The 19,484-nt window shown below is 39.0% G+C and overlaps 2 protein-coding genes across 5 annotated transcripts in view; both read right to left on the bottom strand.

The window, feature by feature from the left end:
* Nucleotides 1-8,905: 8,905 nt before the first annotated feature.
* On the bottom strand, nt 8,906-10,177 carry AKAP5 (A-kinase anchoring protein 5). The gene has a single exon (XM_069487571.1). The coding sequence runs from the start codon at nt 10,175-10,177 to the stop codon at nt 8,906-8,908; it is 1,272 nt and encodes a 423-aa protein (XP_069343672.1).
* Nucleotides 10,178-18,076: 7,899 nt separating this feature from the next.
* The window catches only part of MTHFD1 (methylenetetrahydrofolate dehydrogenase, cyclohydrolase and formyltetrahydrofolate synthetase 1), a 60,814-nt gene continuing 59,406 nt past the window's right edge, over nt 18,077-19,484 (bottom strand). For 3 of the 4 annotated variants that reach the window (XM_069487433.1, XM_069487413.1, XM_069487443.1), the window contains one exon: nt 18,077-18,320. Coding sequence is in view for 2 of the 4 variants with exons in the window: in XM_069487413.1 (XP_069343514.1) it covers nt 18,216-18,320 (105 nt within the window). In the remaining 2 variants the exon portion in view is untranslated. The remainder of the gene's footprint in view (nt 18,321-19,484) is intronic. The other variant, XM_069487422.1, reaches the window with a different exon arrangement.

Raw genomic sequence — 19,484 nt, 5'->3', positions numbered from 1 at the left:
CTAATGAGCCAGTTTGGAAAATGAGCCCACTTTCCTCAAGTAAAGTCTATTCCAGTGCTTATACAATGTTGGAACTTTTTTCATTGAAACAACTTGGTGATTTTGTATCAAAATAATGGAAAAAAGTGTTACTTAAGCTATAAGAACACCCTGATATCCTTTCATGTGAGAAGTCTGAAGGAATGGCAGTGCTCCGGGAGCATTCTTTGTACACCTGGTAGGTCCCTGCTGTCCTGGGAACAGGTGGAGAGGCCTGTGCAGGTAGGAGGCCTGAGGAGATGGCCCTAACCGGCTGTAGTTGTCACACACACACACACACACACACACACACGTCTGTTACTACTGAGTTTCAGGAAGTTCCATGTCAAATTTGTGTGTGCCAAAGAGGCCTCTGAGGAATGAGATCTTGTGAATTTAATTCTGCCACATTTTTCTGTAGTGGAAGCCATATGATACTTAGTGCAAACCAAGTGCAGGTAACTTATTTTTATTTTTATTTTTAGAACTGGCATTTATAGTAACTGCCTATAGGGAGGAAAATCTGAAGAACCCATGGTGGTTCTTTAGACAGTAAAGGCACACCTGTTACTTTTGAAGGAAAAAATACAACATTTGCAAAGGCAAGGGAATAGGTTTTAAAATGCAGACTAAAGATTCCAGGGCAGTGAATCTCAAAAAATTTTCTTACTAGACCAGGTCTCATTTCCCAACATTCTTCTTTTTTTCACATACACGCAAAGTCTGGTGCTGTGAGCTCAGTGGTTCTGCTTTCTATCACAATATTTTAAAGTGGGGGAGAAGGCATATAAAGGGAAGGCTCCTTGATTTTGAACATCTGTTTCGCTATTTTTTTTTTTTTTTTTGAGACAGAGTCTCGCTCTGTTGGCCAGGCTAGAGTGAGTGCCGTGGCGTCAGCCTCACTCACAGCAACCTCAAACTCCTGGCTTAAGGGATCCTACTGCCTTAACCTCCCGAGTAGCTGGGACTACAGGCATGTGCCACCATGCCTGGCTAACTTTTTCCTATATATATATTTTTTAGTTGGCCAGATAATTTGTTTCTATTTTTTTTAGTAGAGACAGGGGTCTCGCTCTTACTCAGGCTGGCCTCGAACTCCTGACCTCAAGTGATCCACCCTCCTCAGCCTCCCAGAGTGCTAGGATTACAGGCGTGAGCCACCGCGCCCGGCCTCTGTTTCACTATTAACATCACCAGTTTTGTAGACCTCTTAAACTCCGCTGGCTACTCTCAGAACCACCACCAGGCTCATGCAGGTTCTGCACAATGCAGTGCAAGGGGATGCCACGTGTTGAATGAATGCTTCTCCTGGAGTTGGGCTGTGCAGTTGGCACAGCTGTGCATGGCAGCCCTACCTTACCTTATCCTGGTTTTAAACATTGGTTTTAAGAAGCCCTTATTTTGAATTTCTGCAGCAAATAGCAGTTCACTGATACAGTCAGGAAATTATATTAAACCAAAATACACAGGTGGTATAGAAATCAGAGTAAAATTTAAAATTAATTACCTCTAGATGACACAACTTACATGTTGATCTAAATTTGTAGAACTGTGTGGTAAAGGTGGATTTTATGTATATAAATTGTACTTGAATGGAAAAAAAGATTAATACCACTTAGATACATACAGAAAAGACTTAGAGCTGATGAACCCTAATAATTGTCGTCATTCACTATTAATCCTTCAGGAAAAATACATTAGCCAGATATTGAGGGTTTAGAGGAAACCCAGAAAATTAAAGAGAAAATTCTAGCAAATCCTTTCTAAAATTAGGGAAATTGCTAGTAAGGTTATTTGTGGCACGTTTGGATAAAAGATCAGAAAGTCAGGTTGACTTTTTTCACCTGAATTGAGTAGTGACCAATTGTTTTGGCATTTTATACATTTCAGCCTTACCAAGTACAAGGGCAGTTCTAACTTAGTCATTTTGTCAGGAGGATGTAAATACTCCACTTTTAGAAGATCTGTTTAAACTGAAGTGATGTTCTAACCAAAGTTCTTTTTTTTTTTTTTTTTTTTTTTTGAGACAGAGTCTCACTCTATTGCCCAGGCTAGAGTGCCGTGGCGTCAGCCTCACTCACAGCAACCTCAAACTCCTGAGCGTAAGGGATCCTACTGCCTCAGCCTCCCAAGTAGCTGGGACTACAGGCATGTGCCACCATACCTGGCTAATTTTTTCTATATATATTTTTAGCTGTCCATATAATTTCTTTCTATTTTTAGTAGAGACGGGGTCTCACTCTTGCTCAGGCTGGTCTCGAACTCCTGAGCTCAAACAATCCACCCGCCTCGGCCTCCCAGAGTGCTAGGATTACAGGCATGAGCCACCGCGCCCGGCCTGACTAAAGTTCTTATTCTGTAAATGGCTATTCCATATGGAACCTCTGCCTTGTAATTTATATAAGAAGATATTTGAATGATTAGCACATGCATGCCTATAGTTGCATTGTGATGGTGATTGATCACAGATATGGTACAGACACCCACTTGTAGGCATACTGACCAGACTTTTCTTGTGACCTGAAGATGCAGACATCAAACTAGGGTTTTGGTAATAAAAGGTTCACGTACAAGTATACAAATGACTGTATCTGCTTTGGCGTCACCCTTTGCTACCCATCTTTCAGGAGTGCAGAAATGGAACACCTGGGTTTTATGGTCACAAGTGTAGCTGTGAGAAGTGTACGAAAGGCTTAATACCTGCCCCAAATTTCAATCATAAAGATCAAGGCCAAAAGTCCTATTTGAGTTTAGCCACAAAGCAACCCTTGGGGAAAGTGCATCTAGTCTTGCTCATGTGCAGAGACTGCTGGGCAGTGCCACCGTTGTTATGATGAGTTGGAATTTACAGAGAATTTTAAGGCTGGGAGTTTTCCAGGCTAGGTGCTACTGCACCATCCTCTCCTCACTTTGGTTTTCCTTCATTGTTCATGGTGCCTGCGACCAGCTTTGCTGAGGATTTTCTGTGAATGTGTAGTGTACACATGTACAATACACGTATACATACACTCTTTCCTAAATTCAGGAACTTAATCCCCTGTAAGCTTAAGCTTTCAAGAAGGAAAAAAGAAAGAAAGAAAAGTAGGTAGTCACACAGGGGTTGGAGACTCTAGACTTCAGCATTAAAGGCAGGTTTAAAAAGGGATTGGCAAAAGTGCCTGTGAGAATAAGTTTCCTTTTTTAACTAGACAGATGTGATATAATAAACTTTTTTAAGTTCTGCAAAATATGAAATATTAAATACCCTATGTACAGTATTTATACATTAAGAAGACATTTTGTTTTGGAACCAGGTTTAGTTTTAGGACTTTTAAGACACTATCAACTTTTAGATTGGTCCTAATTTTTGGAAAGTACAGTCTTTTATAGAGCCCAGTTATTATCATTGGGCTGTGCTTAAGAAAAAAGAGTTAATGTTAGAATGAAGTCAGTGCCTTAGTAAACACATAACTTTTGAAACACTTAGCTTTTGTAAGTGCCATCTGAATAATTTAAGCATTTTTACATGAAGATTGCTTAGTTATTTGGAAAATCATAAAGATTATTAACAATTCATAGGTTATATAATGCAGAAAAGACAACTAATGAGTATGGCAAGAAATGAAAACCATACGCATTTGTCAGATTCATAGATGGCATCAAATTCAGAATTGCCCTCTTGGTTGAATTAGTTCAATGTTCTAGGTGTTTGTATTTCTCTTGCTGGAGGAGGACGCTTTTAGGCATGTCATTGTAAAGTCTGTCCAATACCCAATCAGCAGAGTAGAACTTTTGGTAGTACTAACTCAGTAGTTCCATCAGTGTGATCTTTATAGTTTTAGGAAATTAGCGTAATTTGCCCACGTTTCTTTGAAAAGATTTAGATAAATAAACATGAGCCAATATAACATTTATTCTGTATGAATAAACAGTACATAAATTAATTCAGCTTTATAGTTTTTTTTCTGCGGAGTATTATTTCTTTAATATTAGCATCTGATCCACAGTAATATAGTACTAATTTTAATGAGAAAAACAAAATGGAACTTTCACTTTCATAATAGCTCATCCACTTAACATTTTACAGACAAAGAACTACTATAAATATGTAACATTATGCAGACTTTTTCTGCACCTAGTCAAATACTGTTTATATGGAAACTGAATGCTTTCAACCTACTACTGTATTCAGATCATCACCTTCCCCATACCAGACAAAATTAATTGTTCTCTCTGTATATTCCCCTCTGTGGCACTCATGTTGCTGCATTACTCGTGGCTCTTTGCTTTAACCCCTGTTCCAGTTCCTATTGTCACTGCTCCCTAGATGAAGCTCTTGGAGGGCAGGAAGCCTGTCCCTGTTATCAGTGTTTGGCATGTATTATGCCTAACACATGTGTTAAATCAAATTTAATTTAATCAGGACACCTAAATTTTATGTAGCTTCCTTCTAATAAATTTTTGTAACTAAATAAGGATCATTACAAAAAATTCTTTTCAAAATTATACCATAAAATGTACCATGAGTTGAAATTTTGAATTCTGTGTAATAAGAAACTTCATGTTACACAATAAAATGTCATAAGAATTTGAACCTAAAGAACTCTAAACCTTAAATGAGGATTTTAAAAAATGCAGAAATGGCAGCCAGAAAAGTCAAATCTGATGTATTGACTATAAGATGAAATTAGAGAGTAGACTTTACATACATCAATAAAGTCAACATTAAAAGGATCTTTTAAAATAATTAGATCCTAAAGCCTAACAATTACTTTTAAAATTCTGCTGTAAATTCCTAAAAAATTCTTAACTATAAAAAATAAGGCAACTTGAAGCTAGAAATTTATGGATGAAATTACACTGGATTGTATACAGAAGCCAGTGTAGACTGGTGCCTTCCTATAATCCATATATATTAAAAACCTTTAGCAAGTCTATTCATATATACTGGTGAAATAATCTCTCAGAAGTAAATCAGAAGGCCGGGCGCGGTGGCTCACGCCTGTAATCCTAGCACTCTGGGAGGCCGAGGCAGGTGGATCGCTCGAGGTCAGGAGTTCGAGACCAGCCTGAGCAAGAGTGAGACCCCGTCTCTACTAAAAATAGAAATTATATGGACAACTAAAATATATATATATATACAAAAAAATTAGCCGGGCATGGTGGCGCATGTCTGTACTCCCAGCTACTCGGGAGGCTGAGGCAGTAGGATCGCTTAAGCCCAGGAGTTTGAGGTTGCTGTGAGCTAGGCTGACACCATGGCACTCACTCTAGCCCGGGCAACAGAGTGAGACTCTGTCTCAAAAAAAAAAAAAAAAAAAGAAGTAAATCAGAGTTTCTAAGACTCCACTAAATAGTAGACCAATTAAGATCATCACAAACTTCATGCTGTCAAATCTATTACCTTGAAAGAAAATTATGCAGAGAGCTTTTCTGAAGAACTCCATTTGTGCCACATGCTTATTATTCTTTGGGTGGAGGAGGTGGCAGGGAACATAATTTCTGTTTGAAAGTTCTTTTGTTTTCTGCTACCTTTACTTAAATGTTAGCGGGTACTATTTTTATATCCTATAAAGTGCTTTGAAAAATGTTAAGTGAATAGTGCTACATAAAATAGATGAGAATTTTCATATTCTCTGGGTTTGTAACAAGCAAAGTGAATAATACTTGACTCTTAAAAGGGGGAAGATAAAATGCAGAAAAAATTAATAAGTATCTCCTTGCCTTGTAAAATTCTCAGTTCAAAGAGAAACTGAATCCTAGCTAATAGTAAACGTTCGTTAAAGGCAGCATTTATACCACAGCAAATTTAAATGAAAATTAATGTGGTATTCTTAAAGCTTTTTAAATGATCCTTTTAACATCAAATGGATATGACTTGAATCAGAATCTATTTATATTCACTTAATGTTTTGTATATAAGTTCAAATTGCTTAAAATAAATACTATCATAATAAAAGTATTTTATGACTTCTAAGCCATATGATTCCTGCTCATTTCTATTTCTACAATACAACAATTTGGATCACCTTAGAATTCACTGTAATAGGATTTGGCCATGTAACAGATATAATCAGATTGAGACCAATTAATTTCTAGATTCCTTCTTCTAACTGAAATCCTACTTATTTAATTCAACAGATATTCTCAATAGAAAAGATTGAGGAGAAAGAAACCATCTAAAAGTGAATGCAAGTATAATCTTATCATAAAAACAATCAATGATAATACATTCTAACCAAAAAAATATATATCAAACCACAGTGAAAAAAAAATAAAAATCTAGAAACCTTCCAGAATATTGTCAATAACTGGTAAGCGCTGTAGTTTTTGCTTGTTCGTGAGAGATTACTAAAAACTAACGATGCAAGTGTATTGGTTTGGAGCCATCTTTGCAGTAAATTAAGACAGGATTCTTCAAAACACTGTAATATGCAGGAACCTTAGGTTTTTTAAAATTGTTCACTTTTAAATATAATATTTGCTGGTAGCTGTCCAAGTCCATTAGCACCACATATAGTGAATGAAAAAGAGTATTTTCAGAGAGCATGACTTTTTTTTTTTTAAAGAAAAAAAGTTTGAAATTAAAAAATTAGCCAGGTGTGGTGGCACATGCCTGTAGTTCTGGAAGCTACGCAGGAAGCTGAGGCAGGAGGATCACTTGAGCCCAGGAGTTTGAGGTTACAGTGAGCTATCATCACGCCACTGCACTCCAGCCTGGCAACAAAGCAAGACACTGTCTCTAAAAAAAAAAAACAGTTCGAATGAAAGTGTACAATTAAAAGAAATTGATTTCTTGGTTATGTGTTTTGAAAGACACACTTTTCTTCTTGCTAAATTGAAGGATTAACACCCCCCCCCCAACATTATAAGCATGAAGGTAGGAACATCTGGAGGAAATACTTTTGCACTTCAGCCAAGAATCTTGCTAATCATGTCCATTATTAGGTTCAATTCCAAAGTCAAATTAGTTTCTTCTGCCAGGTCTCAATATGTATTTATGGAAAGAAACAAAGATGATTTTATAGGATAAATTGGCACATACTTTCTTTATATAATCCATAAATAATGCAAGAATTCACCTAGATCATTTAAAATCATCTAATGTACATTTTTCCTCCATGATGAAGCTCTTTAACAAACACCTTACATCTTATACTTCATTTACTTTCATTACATCATCTGTTTCAAGTATTAACAACATCACTCAGTTTAGACAAATGAGAGGCTATGCTATTTGAATCCTAACCTGTGAGATAGGGAAGTGTGTTATATTACAGCCATTTCACACAAAAGATTGAAATAGAATTACTTTTTCAAAAAATATGGCAATTATTGATGAGATCAGATGCTCCCCTTTAAATTACCGAATAAAAATGCAAATGAGCCCTTTTCTTTTTTCTTCCTGAGGCAAAGTCTCTCTGTCACCCAGGCTAGAGTGCAGTAGCATCATCACAGCTCACTGCAACCTCAAACTCCTGGGCTCTAGCTATCCTCCTGCCTCAGCCTCCCAAATAGCTGGGACTATAGGCACACACCACCATGCCCGGTGCCCCTTTCATTTTTTGTAAAGTATTAGCTGGATTGACAATAATGATGAAAAAGTTAATTTTCAATATCCATGTAAAATGCTGTTAACTGGTCTCTCTCAACACATGGCGATAAAAGAATACTGACATTTAAAATACACTGTGCTTTAGCAATCAATAACTTTTCACTTTCTATGCAACCATGTACATGGCTCATTTTGGCCAAGAATAAATCATATTTTCACTAGATTATTATGGTTTCTTAAGACCTCTACTGCCAGGCTGGCTTTGAATCCACTTTTCCCTCTTTGAGAAGTTGAAAAATACGTTTCTTAGAGAAGCAATTCTGCAAGATGCATCCTATGTTATCTGTGATAATCTGTTACTTGGGAAATTTCCCTTCTCCTTGATGAATACTAATCCTCTCATTTTTGTTTTTGTTATTTTATTTTTTGTTATTAACTTTTCAGCAGATAAATCCATGCAGAAATGGATATATACAGGTCTGTTATGGCAGATGGAAGATGGAGAGGGAAATACTCCCTGTTTCTACACTTTTGCACTCAGTAACTATTTGCCTATTTGAAGAAACTTGTGAATGGCTCTTTTAAGGGACTTGAGCAAAACTAGAAAACCACTCATGTTTAATTTCAATATGCATAGTCTAAACACTCTCTGCTGAAATTGGGAAAATGCAATATATTTTTTGAGTTAAGATTACTGCTTAGGAGTTTAACTATAAATCACACATTCACAAGAGTAGCTCACCTTATTCACCATTTTAAAACAACATAAAAATGCACTGTAAAAACATTTTGAAAACTGAATGTAATGTTAACCTATACACAGGTTGTGAATTATCAAAAGGAAACCAGACTTTGTGACATCCTAGGACATTAAAGAGCTTATGGTGTACTGCAAATGCTCAATAAATACATCTTCCTTCCCCAAAGCACTTCAATCTGCACATGCCATTTTAGCAACTCCCTATATGTCACTTTGCATTGCAATCTGTGCTGATTTCCTCCAATCCAGAAGTGACTGCATTTCAGTGGTAGAGTTTTATAAACTTGACTTATTCTGTCTGGGCTGGAATTGTACCTTTAAATTCCACAGGTTAGCCAGGCGTGGTGGTGCATACATGTAGTTCCAGCTATTCAGGAGACTGAAGCAAGAGGATCCCCTGAGCCCAGGAGTTTGAAGTTGAAGGAGCTTTGAGTATGCCACTATACTCTAGCCTGGGCAACAGAGCAAGACCTTGTCTCAAAAAAAAAAAAAAAAATCCACAGATGATAAATCTCTCATTTGTTACTGAGTAAGAAATGCCACAAAAGTGTAAAATAATTCATCATTAGCCTTTTTTTCTCTCATGATCTAAGTCACTGTAGAAGATTGTTTATTTTATTATCATCAGAAGCCATTTCATTAACCAGCTGTTCTATAGACAACTGGATAGCATTCTTGACGAGAGAAGAGGCTGTTTCTATTAAGAGTGTTTCATATTGTTCTGAAGTTCTACCCTCAAAACCACTATCATTAGCAAAAACCCCTACTTGCTCATTTTCAATTGAAATTAAGAATTGCTTAGGGACATTTTTAGATTTCTTAACATCAAATTCACTGATTTCAGTGTCTGTAATAATAATAGCAATTGGCTCCATTTTTTTGCTTTCTTCTGATTTGGGTTTCTCTGCATTGATCCCATTTTCTTTAAAATCTGATTCTTGGCTCAGTTCAGTATCTTTTGGCTTATTTTCTTCAGCTACAATCTCTCTACTTTCATAGTCCTTCCAATTTGGTCCACTTTCTAGGATATTGTTACTGGCTTCTTCCAGAATTTGTTGATCTGGGATTGCAGGTGAAAGAGGAACATCAGAAACCACTGGTTGCTGCTGATCTGTTTCTGAAGTTTCAAGTGGGCTTGCTTGCTGGGGTTGAACATCTTGTTTTTCCTCGATCATTTCAATTTCTTTTTCAATGATTAGAATTCCTGTTTGAATAGTAGAATGCCCATTATCTAATCCAAGTTCTACTGAAATCACTTTCTCTCCAGAAATTAGGCTGTTGCTCACATTTGATTCACAGACCTCATCGCCATCTTTCTGTGAGACGCCTTCACTTGGATCCTTTGTAACCTGATCATTAAATTGGGTCTGAGTTTGTACATCCAAACATTTAGGCTTTCTCTGGACTTTGATGCTGCAGTCTGAATCTTCTATAATTTTGGAATGATTACTCCTTTTTGCCCCTCTTGAGAATTTTATGCAGGGAATCTTAAGTCTGGATTTTGCCTTTTGCTGAGAAAGATCAGCATCCTCAGCATTTATTTCAGGTTGCACTTCAGCCTCAAATGGCTTTTGCTGCTTTAAAGAATCTGACCTTTTCCTGCGTGTTACAAGACGTTTGATTGAGGCCCAGGCCCCCCCTGGGGGTTGTGGCTGATCAGAAGCTCCTGCTTCTGGGGGACACTTACTTGTCACATCAGCAGCTTCAGAGCTAGCTTTGGGCTTCAGCACTTTGGCTGCCTTCTTTCTTCTCTTGAAGCAAAGCATGGAAGCTTTTTCCTCCTGTCTTTCATCCTGAGGAATACCTTCTGTTGATCTTTTCTCATCCTTGTTTTCTACTTGAATTTCAGAAACTGTGGTCTCCATTTTCATGCTACACACTTATATCCTCTAGAAAACTATATTCTCTATTCCTTAGCAGACTTTATGACGAAAAGGTGGGTAAAAATATCACACTAAGTAAAATTTCTTCCAGGTGTCTTCATTCCTTTTGTCTCACTCCACACAGTTGTTTTAGATGGTTTCTTAGTACACAAATGCCTGGTTTCTCTATTGCTTGTAATTTCTCTCCTTAATTTCTTCATGAAAGCCCTTTACTGGATACATTTTTGCTTTTTTTAAAGGTCAACCTGATAAAAGAAAAGAGAGTAGTATTTTATTTTACCATGAGCCTGTTATTTTCTAAGGGAGACTATTTCTGTTGAATGTATAAGATTCTATCAGGTATGTTTTCCATATAACAACTTAGTGAAATTACTGGAGAATAAAAATTGGGGTTTACTTTTGCCCTATCAAAAATACTTTAATGTGAATCCCTTTTGTTTTATTTTCTTTGTTAAAACTTCATTTTGGATTATTCTGCAAGTCTGATATTATTGATATTTTAGTTGTGCTGTCTTTATGAATTGCTTATGACTCTGAATTGGAAGTTAAGCAAACAAATAACAACAAAAAAGGTCAAGATGTTAAGCAAGCTAATGTAATTTTTATCACATGCGATAAAGAAAGTTGAAGCTGAAAAGGACTTGAGAGATTATTCAAGTCTAGCCAGATGACAAAATTGAGCTCCAGAGGGGGTAGTTGACTTGCTGAAAGCCATACAAGTAAATAAGGTCATAGCCAGAGTTAGAACTACAGACTTTGCCTCTTTCATTTTCCTTCCATTATACCATAAGGTTTCTGTTCTAAAAATGTATGTTCCATCAAGGAGGTGCTACTTTTCATACATATTCTTAGGAAAATTTAACATTACTGTCATTCTCCACTCTTAAACTAGTTGTATAATTTTGACATTTTTAAGTTCTGTATGTGCTATATCATAGTTTCCCACCACAATATGCATAGTTGGAGGTCAGTAAGAATTAATAATAGCTGACATTTGTTGAGCAACTCTTGTGTATTAGGCAGTGCTAAGCACTTTTACATATATTTATAATCCTCAACACAATATTACAAAGATGGTGGTATCACCATCTACAGATGAAGCAATTTGGCAGAGATTATAAAGCTGGTAGGTAACAGAACTCAGATTAAACACAAGACTGCCTGTTTCTGAAACTACGTATGCTCTGAAACTGGGCTTTAAGATTTATCAGAAAATAAATTGTTTGGAGATGCTAATCTGCAATATATCTATTACTCAGAAATTTAAAAAATTGTTTAGTGGTCATTTAATGCAGCCCATCAACTCATAATTGAACCAAGACTAGATTGAATTCTTGTTATTTTAAAATCAAGCTTTTGAAATTCTTTATATTTTGTTTTCTTTGTTCTGGAACTAATTTAGAAGCCATATATAAATTGACAAGCTATGCAATTGGCAAACTGATTGTTATATAATATAAAGGTGTATTGAAAAATTAATCCTCAGAACAGTATGACAGCCCCAAAGAATGAAAATGTGAGGTGATTATCTAACAAAAATCATATGAATTTTAGTGGGCGGATGACCTAAAATAAGCAAAGGGACTCATTCCTCGTACTGTTTTTATGTAAATCCTTCACTGAAATTTCATTTGGGTAGCCCATAATTCTATGAACTGTAGAAGGAACTGGAACCCTGAAAATCAGTTTATGATTTAAGTAAATATTCCCTTAGGTTGGATGTTTCATACTTTATGCCTCTAACAGAAAGATAAAGTCATTCTAGAAAAACGATGGAATTAAAATATGAACATTTTACAGTGTCTCTCCTCATGTAATGCTTCAATAAGCACTAGAACCTCAGCTGATTATAAGTCTGTTTAAATCTTCTCATCTCTTGTGAGTTCTCAGCACCTGAGCATTTTTATTAAGCAGAGGATGATGTATTACTACGTAATAGAAATGTTGAAATTAGATCATATTTAGGAGTATATCATTTGAAACTAACCTGGACTGCTCAAAGACAATTGCTGAGAAGCTCACTTGAATGTATATCACACTGCAGAAATAAAACAAATACCCAAACAGAAACTTAAATGAAATGGGGGGGAAAGAATGCTGTCTATAGACATTAAAACTTCGCAGAGTGTTAGACTGCAAGCGATTTGCCCTTAACCTGCAAGGATACCTTTACCGCCCCAGGAAATCTTAAAGTCCCTTTTGTCATTTCCTGGTAGAACTGCAAGTCTGATGCCACAGAAAACACGATCTTCCTTTTTTCTCCTGAGCAGCAAAGAGCAACCACTACCTGAGAAAAGCATTGGATTTTACACCCAGCACCAGCTATGGACCACGAAGCTTCCTCCTGGAGGAAGGAATCTCTCATTCTGGCCGGATGCCCCTCATGGCAGGAGATAGAGCGCAGGGTAAAGTACTCAAAAAGGAAAACAACGGGGGCGTGGAACAGATAACCCAGCTTTGAGCTATCTGCAAAATTATAATGTCCAGGAACCCAAAATCACATTTCCCAAAAAGGGAAGGAAAAAAGCCACGGACGACCTGTGTTTCTAGGACAAGCTGTAACCCGAAAGGGATAGGTGGGCAGACCTGATGAGAGTCGCCCTGGCGGGAGATGCCTGCAGACAAACGACCTCCGGGGTTCTTACTCCCACCCATCTCAGGATGCCCGGACTCCCTCGTGTCAAGTGGGCACATCCTGCCCACTCTGCTGCCCAGGCGGTCAGCGGGCCAGACACCAATCCGGACCCTCCTCCCCCACCGCCTCCTCGCCCTGCCTTCACTTACCAAGGGCGCCGGGGTCCCTGCTCCCGAGGTTGGGGCGCGCTTGCAGGGCCGGAAGCCCAGGCATCCGGGGAGCCACGGTTGCACCCGGAGCAAGCCTCTCTCTGCAAGGGACCGCAACCAGGCTGCGCCCCCTCCTCAGCAGCGCCGGGACGGACAGCCAGCGGCGCCAATGCGAGCGGAGCAGGCGGGCAGGGGGCGGGGCTACCAAGAGAGGCGGGAGGCGGGGCGGGGACCAGGAGACCCACCTGCGAGCAACTTGCCCTGCCGCGTGGGAGCAGAACTCCGGTGCTCCTAGTCTGGGGCGCGAATCCCCACTGTGGGATCACATCAGGGCAAAGGCAGGGGGACCACTGAGAGCGAGCGAGCCGGAATATGGGGAGGGGACGAGGGTGATGAACTTCGCATTTTCTAAGAAGCAAAATAGCTAAGTCCCGTTTTAAGTTATAGGCATTCCAATTACAAATCTCCTCTCTTCCCCTCAAAATTGTTAAAGACACGGAAGATATCAAATTTTAAAAGCAGGCTTCAAAACTGCATAGAGTAGTGAGGTCACGTTTGTTTGGAGAGAAAATTACGTATATGAATGGAAACAGAAAGAAATCAAACTTTCCCAGGAAGGAGTTTGTATGTAAGGTTATCTGATTCGTTGCCGAACAGGCTCTCAGATCCTTGTCTCCCAGTAGGAGGCAGGTGGAGATTATGCATGCAGAACTCTGGTCTGCAGAAGCAACGGCATCCATGCGGACAAGGTGAGAAGGGCACAGCAACCCAGCTCCATCCATCTTTTATACCTTACATATTTCCAAAAATAAGTTGAGGTAGCTTATAAATTACCCATGTTTCCCTTTAGGACATTCCTAAATACCCACTTGATCTTGTCCCTCTCAAGCTGGGGTGGGGAACAGGAGAAGACATTGCTCACAATTCCAGTCTCAGAGCAAAGGGCATAGACACAATCTACCCTGCCTGATTGACTAGGTTGTATATTTTCTGAGCCTTTATTTAAACCAGTTGCTAGCCATAGTGAAGAGCACCACAAGTATTTATTTGTACACATAAAGCATTAATGTAGCCCAAATGTGTTGCTATTAGTTTAGTGTGACTTACTTGGGCTTAATGTTACCCATGAGGGCATTCCTGGGAGCTCCAGCTGTGAGGTCCAGTAAGATTCATCACAATCCCAGCCCCCTCCTCTGGCCCCTCTCAGCACATCATCCAAGTGAAAAACCTGGTAAGGTGGAGTGAAGAACTCCTGAAAAGCAGCTGCATTCATTTCTTTTCTTTAATAGGATCATGGTCTTGGGAGAGTAAATTTCAGATATCCATCTTCGGATGTTGTTCCAGGAACATATTTTACCTTTGTAAGATACTCTAGTTTCCACTGAGCCGTATTTAGGAAAGAACTCTTGGGACACAAAAGCAAAGCGGAATCTAAGTTGTCAAGATCTTAAATTTACAGATAAAAGAGACAAGAGTTGTAAAACAGGAAAATCTCTAAGCATCTAGTGTAGTTGCAATTTAACTTTGTTCATTCAGCAAACACAAGTCTGTGAAAATGTCCTTTACATCCCCATATGTGTCAACAAGCCCTGCTTGTTGCCATTTTTGAACTTTAAACAAGCCAAAGCCACTTACTGTGATCCAAGGTTTCTCAAACCGAGCAGACCTGAGATTCTGCAATAATTTCAGGAAAAAATAAGATAAGTGTATCTAAGTGAGGACAGGCTAGTGAGGACAGTCTTATTAGAAATTAGTGGAAAAGGAAGCAAGGTACAGGTTAAAACAATAAGGGCCACTTTAATGACTTGTAGATTTTATTCTACTTGCTTTTCTTTAAAAAAATTTTTTTTGTTTTTAGTGAAAGGGAACTGAGACAGTTTAAGAGTGAATTTATTTTGTATTTGAAAGGCAAATTAAGATAGATTTCTTTAAGGTATATTACAAATAACTCATTCTTGACTTCCATCACACACTCAGTCACTCACACACAGTATAGTACTATAAATAAAATACTGCACTGTGGTTTTTCTTTAGGATATGATTAGAACCCAATGCCATATCAGCGGTTTTAAAAAAAAAATGTATCCAGTACTTCATGCATGAAAGCAAGCTGTCATCCTTGAACTCACTTAAATGACAGTTAAGGCTGTTTAAGCTATTACCCATATCATTGTCTACTACTCCATTAGTAGCTTTTCATTATATAATAGGAAACAGGCTATAAATATCTCTCCAATCTGATGAGAAATTATCCTACCTACAGCTTATCTTGTTAATATCACCAGATGCAGTGTGCCAGTAAAACAGCTTACATATTTATCTGAACAATACTGATCATACTATTTCTCCCGTCTTGATCCCTATCCACCCACAGCCTGGGCCTGTAGCTAAATGCAAAAATAATTTATAACTCCTTGCCAATAATTCCTACATTTCAGAGGCCTTCTGGGAATAAGCCCTCCAGCCCCCTTCCCTGGTACACCATTAAATGATCTGTGGCTCCAGGTCTTTGGTAGCTGGATCTGTCCCTGGGCACCATGAGGGTTGCAGAGCCAACACAAACTCAGCAGTATTTGTCTTGCAATCTGTTTTACTCAGTAGCACAGAAATGCTGCTGTTTCTTGAATTAAGAGTGTATGTACATCTTTAATGCACAGCAACAGCATCTGAGGTGCAGATGAGAGAAGGCATAATCTGTTTATCAGTAATACTACTAATACAGAGAGGGAAGGCATTAGAAGCCCAGAGAAGGGTAAGAATGGGCATGGATGGCCAGTGATCTGGAGGGACTTACAGCCCCATGGTAGAGGCACTGGACCTTCTCTGGGGCACATAATAGGCACCCCAAGGACTAATGCTTCTGTAAGTCTTTAATACAGGTCTTCAATTAGCCTGTAGTTGTTTTGTTCTTTGTGCCTTCTTTCATTATGGAAAGAGCATCTGTAAGGTTGTACTGTGACACCTCTTCTTTATCAAAGATGGAAGAATCATTTCCACAAAACCCATGCAATCAAGATTGCTCAGCAGCCCCCCTAGCTCTTTATTTCTTCACTCTGTCTTCCACCTTTATCACCCCTCCCTTCTAGAGGGATGTGAATGGGCACAGCTTTCCACCTTTTTACAACCTGGCAGAAGCTGCCTTCTAGGAAGAGCACCGAGAGGCACAACAATGGTAAGAACAGAGGCTTCGGAATGACCTTACAACTTCATCTTGAAGCTAGAGGTCAGCCTTTGAGCAATTCCATTGCTAGGAATTTGTCCTATAGATACTTCCACACAAGTTGCAAAGATAGGTATGAAAATTGTGTATCCTCTGCTAATTGGTATTCACTGCTACATTATTTGTATTTAATAATAGCAAAAACCATGAAACAATCGTTAGTGTCTATCACTCTTTACATACTGCACAGCCACAAGAAACAAGATGGACCTCAAACTACTGATGTAGTAAGACTTCCAAGATATATTGCTAAGTGGGAAAAGTCGTACTGTTTGGATTTATACCGAAGGCATGTTTTACTTTGACTAGGAAAATTCTTGCATCAGTGATGGTCCATTCATTCGAAGCAACCACTGATAAAAAACAATTTGGATTAATTGTATTTGGGCTTTGTTTATAACCTTTAGCTTATACATCTCCATTTACCCCCTCCCCCCACTTGTGTTCACTATTCCTACCAGTATTAAGGATTAAAATCCACAGGGCTTTTGGTGATATGAAGGCTAAATTCTTTAAGATAATCTTTAAGTCACCATGTCTGATAAGACTGCTTCCTTCCCTTGTCTACAAACTGAATTCACAGCAAGTCCCATTCCAGATGAGGTTTTGTGGGACATTTAAAAGATATATTAGAAACAATGAGCTCTGTGCAAACAGGGCCTGAATGATGCCTTGGGACAGGAATAATAACCTTGAGTGCTTATCATGTGTCAGGCATCGTAGGTGACTTGTATGCTGAACTTCACAACCAACCTCAGTGTCCTGACTTCCATGGTGAGGTGTGGAGTAGAAAGTAAGTGAGGCTCTAAGTGGTAGAGAGAGCTGGGGTTCTGCATCATGACCCCTTTGCCATACGCCTCCCAAAGCGCTGCCATCATTTCTCTGGACTGTAAAACTGGCTGTATCACAACACTGATGAACCCAGGAGATAAGAAATAATAAAAACCAAGGGCATGGGAAAATACTGCTCTGTCAATATCGGCAGTGTTTGGTATGGACACCAGCAGTGATGTAACATCCTCTGGAAGGATCCAGGGAAGACGGAGAAGGGAAAAGGGAAGAAAAGAAATGGGAGAGGAAGAACAGAGATAGAAGAAGATAAAGAACAAAAAGAGATGGGAAAATATTTTAGGGGGAAAAAAAGTATTCTGTAGGGAGGAGTAGAGCCCTGGCATCTAGTAGAAGCTCAAGAAATATTTGTTGAACCAACAGAGTAAAGGCTAACTTAAGGTTAGTGCTATGTGACCATCCTTCTTGAGAGCTTTAAAAATAAATGGTACTAAAGCTGTGATAGAAATGGGAATTACAAGGAAGTTCAAGACAAAAACCTGTATAAGCAATATTTCCTCAGGGTAAAAAAACAACAACAAAAAAACCAATATACAAGGTGCAAGATAAAAAAGCAAGTCTGTCCATACCCTACTTCCACCATGACCCTTTCAAGAGGTCTCCTGAATTAGGTGTCCTACCCAAAATACATAAGCACGATGCACATGTTTTCTCCCTGATCCCCTTCTTTTTTAGAGACAGGGTCTTGCCCTGTTGCCCAGGCTGGAGTACAATGGGACGATCACAGCTCGCTGTAACCTCAAATTCCTGGGCACAAGTGATCCTCCCATCTCAGCCTCCCAAGTAGCTGGGATTACAGGTGCTCACCACCACACCTGGCTAATTTTTTTAATTTTTTTGTAGAGATGGGGTCTCACTGTATTGCCCAGGATGGTCACAAACTGTTTTCCCCTTTAAATACAACAGTATCATAAAGTACCTATCGCAACTTGCTTCTTTAGCCCCAGGGGTCTTTCAGACAAATGGGTTCACACAGGATGGCAGAGACACTGTGGCACAGTGTGTTAATTCATATTTCGACACCAAGATTGCAAAATTATTTCCTTTTATTCTGTGGAACTTCACTAAAGTAAATAGAAATGTGCATGATTTATGTTAATTTATACATGATGATGAGAATTAAGGCTGATGAAAGAAAGGCTTCTGGACAAACTCCCACTATATATTTCAGAAGATCTTCAGGGAAGGAGCTGACTTCTCTTGACTAACTCCCAGTGGGCCTGAAGAGATACTGGCCAAACTTTCAAAGTAGCTTCTTGAAGATGGATTGATCTAGAAGGAAAAACAAACAAAAAAATTAATGTTTTCTCTAAGCAGTGAAATGTTTCCTGTTCCCTTCCACACTGCATCACTACCCCCTCACGTTGCCAAAGCTGTAACATTTACATCCTTTCCCACCACCCACTCTTCTAGGATCTGTCCGTAAATGGGCTTGAAAACAGCGCACAGCATTTACATGATGGCTGTGGGAATGCTGTTCAGGAGCAGACAGCAGTGAGCCGGACTGCATTTCCAACATCACATACACCCTCTCGAAGAACAGTGTCCCTCTAGCATCAAGCGCACAAAAAGCTTTCTTCTTACCATCCTTTCCATTGCTTAAATCATTACCACAGTTTGCTTCCATCTGGACCTTTACTTTCTTAAACAATGCAAAAGCTTCTGTTTTGTACTATTTACCCTTTGATACCCTTGTCTTTTCTAGCTTTTTCTAATTTTTCTCAACCCCCTCCCCCAGGTTCCACGCTGGATTTTAAATTCTAGGCCATTCGCATGGTTGTCAGCTCCCCTTCATTACTGTCCAAATCAGGATTCAGTTTCCCAACACCCACATCTTCCTTCTTCCTTGGCTTCCTCATTTTGCTGGAGCACATTGCCAAATAACTTCCTAGGAACAGATGTGGGAGGAGCAAAGCTTTGCATGTCTGAAAACGTCCGGATGGATTTGGCTGGGTGTAAACACAGGGTAAGTCACCTTTCCCTGTGAACTTGGGGGACATTCTGCCATTGTCTAAAAGCCTCTTACTGCTGATAAGACAACATGTTCAGTCTAATTCTCATTTTTTCATAGGCGAGTCATTTTTTTCTTCTCTGGAGAAGGATGTTTAGGATTTTCCTATTTGATGTTTTTGAAATTTCAACTGGGTATGTCTAGGGATGGCTTATTCATTGTGATGGTCACTCTGGCCCTTTCACCTAAGACCAAGAATTCCTGGACAGTCTTGTTTCCTTCTCTTTCCTACTTTCTGGGATAGTTACTCAACTCTTGCCTTCTAACTGTCTACTCAGAGTATACAGACCTTCAATGTTCCTGACCACCAGTGTGTCAGACTCTGAACCCTGAGCCTCTAGGAGCTCCAGCAGCGGGAGCCTAGCCTCCTCTGCAGCGCCTTTTGAATTTTCGTAGCTTTAGTTTGCGCCTATAAGTCATAAATG

The sequence above is a fragment of the Eulemur rufifrons genome, chromosome 2 (genome assembly GCF_041146395.1).
Source record: "Eulemur rufifrons isolate Redbay chromosome 2, OSU_ERuf_1, whole genome shotgun sequence".
Lineage (NCBI taxonomy): Eukaryota > Metazoa > Chordata > Mammalia > Primates > Lemuridae > Eulemur > Eulemur rufifrons.
The sequence above is the reverse complement of the archived record's forward strand: the minus strand, read 5'-3'. Positions and strand labels throughout refer to the sequence as shown.

Excerpts from the sequence above, each read along its gene's own strand:
- AKAP5 (XM_069487571.1), bottom strand. The coding sequence starts at position 10,177 with ATGGAGACCACAGTTTCTGAAATTCAAGTAGAAAACAAGGATGAGAAA.